At 33.0% G+C, this 4,050-nt stretch overlaps 1 protein-coding gene across 1 annotated transcript in view; it reads left to right on the plus strand.

Annotated features, from left to right (window-relative positions):
* Positions 1–4,050, plus strand: part of LOC122530879 — an 11,763-nt gene that overhangs the window by 3,668 nt on the left and 4,045 nt on the right. The window contains exons 7-9 of the mRNA XM_043658248.1: positions 887–1,186; positions 1,946–2,024; positions 2,182–2,558. Of these exons, the coding sequence (XP_043514183.1) occupies positions 887–1,186; positions 1,946–2,024; positions 2,182–2,558 (756 nt within the window). The remainder of the gene's footprint in view (positions 1–886; positions 1,187–1,945; positions 2,025–2,181; positions 2,559–4,050) is intronic.

Below are 4,050 nucleotides of genomic sequence, written 5' to 3' on the forward strand. Positions count from 1 at the left end.
AGGTTTAGGTATTATACCCAGAGACTGAAACCGAAATATTGTGAGGTTTAGGTATTACACCGGTATTTGCTCCCATATTATTGTAACATAACCGCTATTTGGGAAATCGGTTTTAATATCGGTATAAGACAGTCATAGCGGTATTTTCATACGTATCTTATCGGTATTTGATGTCCACAACGGTAAAAATACCGAAATATATACCGATACGGTACCGCTTTACTGACGAAAACACATTTTTTATTTTCTACGTACAGTGACTCTTATTAACATTCGGACATCATGCTGTTCAAAATATTGTTGTGGATCTCGATTGTTTATAATAGTAAATTTGAATTAATTTTTTAATAATATAATAGAACATTCGTTGTAGTTTATAGTAACGTAAATTTTATTTATTTATTGCACGTACTTTTCTTAATATCAAACAATAAACTGAATTATGTCGAAATGTAGCGTGGCAAAAATATTCGGACATTTGAACCTGAAAATTGTTAACATAAGCGATAATTAATATTTTGTTGGGTAGCCCTGCTATCCGCTAATATAAATAAAAAATAAAAAAAAAACTAATGAAGAAGCTAATAAAAATAAACAAAGTGTACGTGTATAAGCGTCATCGAATTTACTATCGGCAGATTTATTTAGAGGCAGAAAACATTTAATCATTGTCTCCTTTTCCTTTTCTAATATATTAATATTTCATTTACAGGTATTATACCGAAATACATCTAACATCGTTTCGATAGCATCATACCGGTATTCGCACCGTTTCGATTTCATCAAACGTAATCGAATAGTAACCTAAAATTACCGGGATTTTATCGGTATCCGTAATACCGATTCGTTCAAAACTGAGAAAATATCGCAACTCTTTGGGACAAAGGAATTCTCGACGTGCGTGACGCGACATTCCAGCGCAAGAGGTTAAAATCTTCTTCTCAAAAAAATGTCTTCTCTTCTTTACACGCTTGTCTTCTGTTGAAGATCCTCGTTAACACCGCCGTGTTAGCGCCGGAAAAGGAGCTGCAAATGGAAGTAGTTGTGTCTCTTATTAGAGCAACTACGAACATGAAAGAAACGATACTGCAACATCCGTTGGTGGAGGTGTACCTCTGGGGAAAGTGGTCCAAGCTGAAAATATACTTCTATATTTTCCACGTCTTGCTGGTCTTATCCCTGTCTGGTTAACTCCATAACGATGTTGCGACCCGAGAATAATTTCCTCCTGTGGAATGGGATTTTTCTGGGACTCGGTTCGTTTTCTTACATCTTGCTTTTCTACAATCCGATTATGCAGGCGTTGATGGTGCCTAGGTTCGTTTGTAACTCGAACAGAATTAACACGCGAAATTCATACGTTTCCCGCACGCGACGTGTAATATTTAATTTTTGAAAAAGGTAACAACGAAAATGTATTTCTCATTTTGCTCGTCTTATCATTCGTCTATAAAATTCTGTTTCTCTATCACGAAACTTCTGTTTCAAATTGTCAACAATTCTCATTACTCGGTTATGTCGATGAAGATTTGAGTTTGTATAAACATTAGAAGTCCATATTTACGTAGTTGAGATTGTTTAAACATTTTCCAAAAATACATCTCTTGTAACTAATCAAAGGTATGTAACATATATATATATATAGACAGTGGGATGCAAAATTGAGTCAATAACAAAACTTTTTGAGAAAAATATTTTTTATTGTTAAATAAAGTATAAAAACATGAAAATAAATTTGACCATCTGATTCTTTATAGTTTTAGGAAACTGAAGCTATTTTTTAACTTTTAAGATTAGGTTTCTTCCTGGCTGAAAAAATTAANAAAACATAGAATCAATTTTACACGAGAATTTTTTCATAGTCAGATTTACAAGCTTTATCATACCTTAATATTTTGTCCATTTGCTTAGATAATAGCTCTAATACGTCTTGGCACACTTTCAGTCTTGAGCAGAAATCAGGTGGCATTTGATTCCACTGTTCTACGAGCATGTAGTTCCAGTACTGACCTAGGAGGAGATTTGTATTAGTCTAGAATTTTTTTTTTCAATATACCCCATAGATTTTATATATATATATATATATATATATATATATATATAATTAAGATATATAATATAGTATTTATTATATATAATAAAGATACATACTTATAACTAATTAAAGATGCATAGTTTCAGATATTATTTGAAGCTCGAGACGTGGCTATCGATCTCCATTGTGGGAATATCATTGGCAGTTTCAATTGGTACTTACTGCCATCTAAGTGCTAGCTCACTTACGAGCATATTTGAAGGAAATGAATTACACGACAATTATCGACAGTATCCGCCTCAGTGGATCTTTCATTCCGTCAGTGTGGCAATCCTGCTCGCCAGCGTGCAAACGATGGTGTTGATCGGCCGCCTTCCACAGTGGGGATATTACACGCTCGTGTCCTTCACTGAAGGAACATTTTTGTGGTCAGTACTAAACGTAATCAATCGACAACGTGGTCGTTTGATTTTCCGTAATCAATCGGTGTTGTTTTCGCTCGTCAGAATCGGAGCACCGGGAAAAAGATGAGAAAGTAAATGAGAAATCCCTGTTGAAACGAAGAATTTCCCATTTTCCCTCGTTAACCTTTTGAATACGGTAAATTTTGACGTAAGAAGTTTTTCGTTAGGCGTGCATTTCTGAGAAAGTATGTTAAAATAATCAAAACACCGAATTCCACTACATCAAACCAATATTATTTATTTATTCGTATTCTGCATTGAATTGTTAGTATACATACTAAAAATTAACATTAAGCTTTTCATAATGATCGTCAAGGAGATTTATAAATAATCGTTGGGGATATATACAGGATGTCCCGGGATTTCCCTGTCAAAATGCGAGAGCTTAATCTAGGGGCCAAAAGAAGAAGAAAATGTTATACGAAGTTTGCGAATTAACTCTTTGTTAAGGGGATATAAATAAATAAATAGTTACTCACTATTTTTAAAGTCTCAAAATGATGCCTTCCTGCTCGTATACAAGCTTGACATCGATGAAAAACTGAATTTATTGCTCTATGCAGTGTCTCAGTATGTTGTTGCATTTTTAATACGCTGCACAAGATCTTCATATGAAGTCACTTCGGTCGAGTAAACTTTTGTTTCAAAACACCGCATAGGTTTACGTAGTTACAAAAATATCGGATAGATCTGTGTTTATCAATACTCATTTCCAAATATGAAACAGGCTGGTTCGAAGAAAAGAAACGACTGAAATACTGAAACACTTAGTAAAACACCATTTATTTCTGATTATATCTTTGTAACAAAGCGTTAATTCGCAAATTTCATATAACATTTTTTTCTTGATTTGACATCTAGAATAAGCTGTCGCAGTTTGGAGGGAAAATCCTGGGGCACCCTGTATATATAACAGTCATTAAGGAGATAAACACACAGTCGTTGTCAATTAATTAAAAAAAGAGAATTTAAGCATAGAGAGTAGTTTAGTTAATTCGTTGTAATTTACATTGTATAAGAATATATATTTTGTTGCATACATCTTATTTAATATACGTTCGAGGAATAAAGTACATAGATTCTTTCTCTTTACTACGGTGATCGTACTAAAATTTATCAAACAATCACGTTGTATCTATAAAATATGAATGTACGCAACATAAATCATTTATTGCGTCATGTTTGCATGTACTTTTTCTGACCAGTTTATTATCCCAATTTTTCATTTTATAATTTATATTTTATATTTTAAGGATAAAACAAAAACAAAAAAAAAAAACTGTAAAATAAACGTATTTAAATAATACATGACTAACGGAATATGTAATTGTTGAATTAGGGTTCACTTACATTTGGTTCAAATGAGATTTGCTGGAATTATGGTCGATAAAATTTTCCGAGCATCTACAGGTGCCTACAATATCATAAGAGCAATTTTTTTAACCTCTTGCGTTAGTAACTGGTTCACGGACCGTAACGAGTGACCAAACCGTATACAATAATTCGTCTTCTTTTTGAATTCATTGGTATATCACTAGATAGAAATTACTA

Source organism: Frieseomelitta varia, unplaced genomic scaffold, assembly GCF_011392965.1.
Source record: "Frieseomelitta varia isolate USP_RPSP 00005682 unplaced genomic scaffold, Fvar_1.2 scaffold_359, whole genome shotgun sequence".
Lineage (NCBI taxonomy): Eukaryota > Metazoa > Arthropoda > Insecta > Hymenoptera > Apidae > Frieseomelitta > Frieseomelitta varia.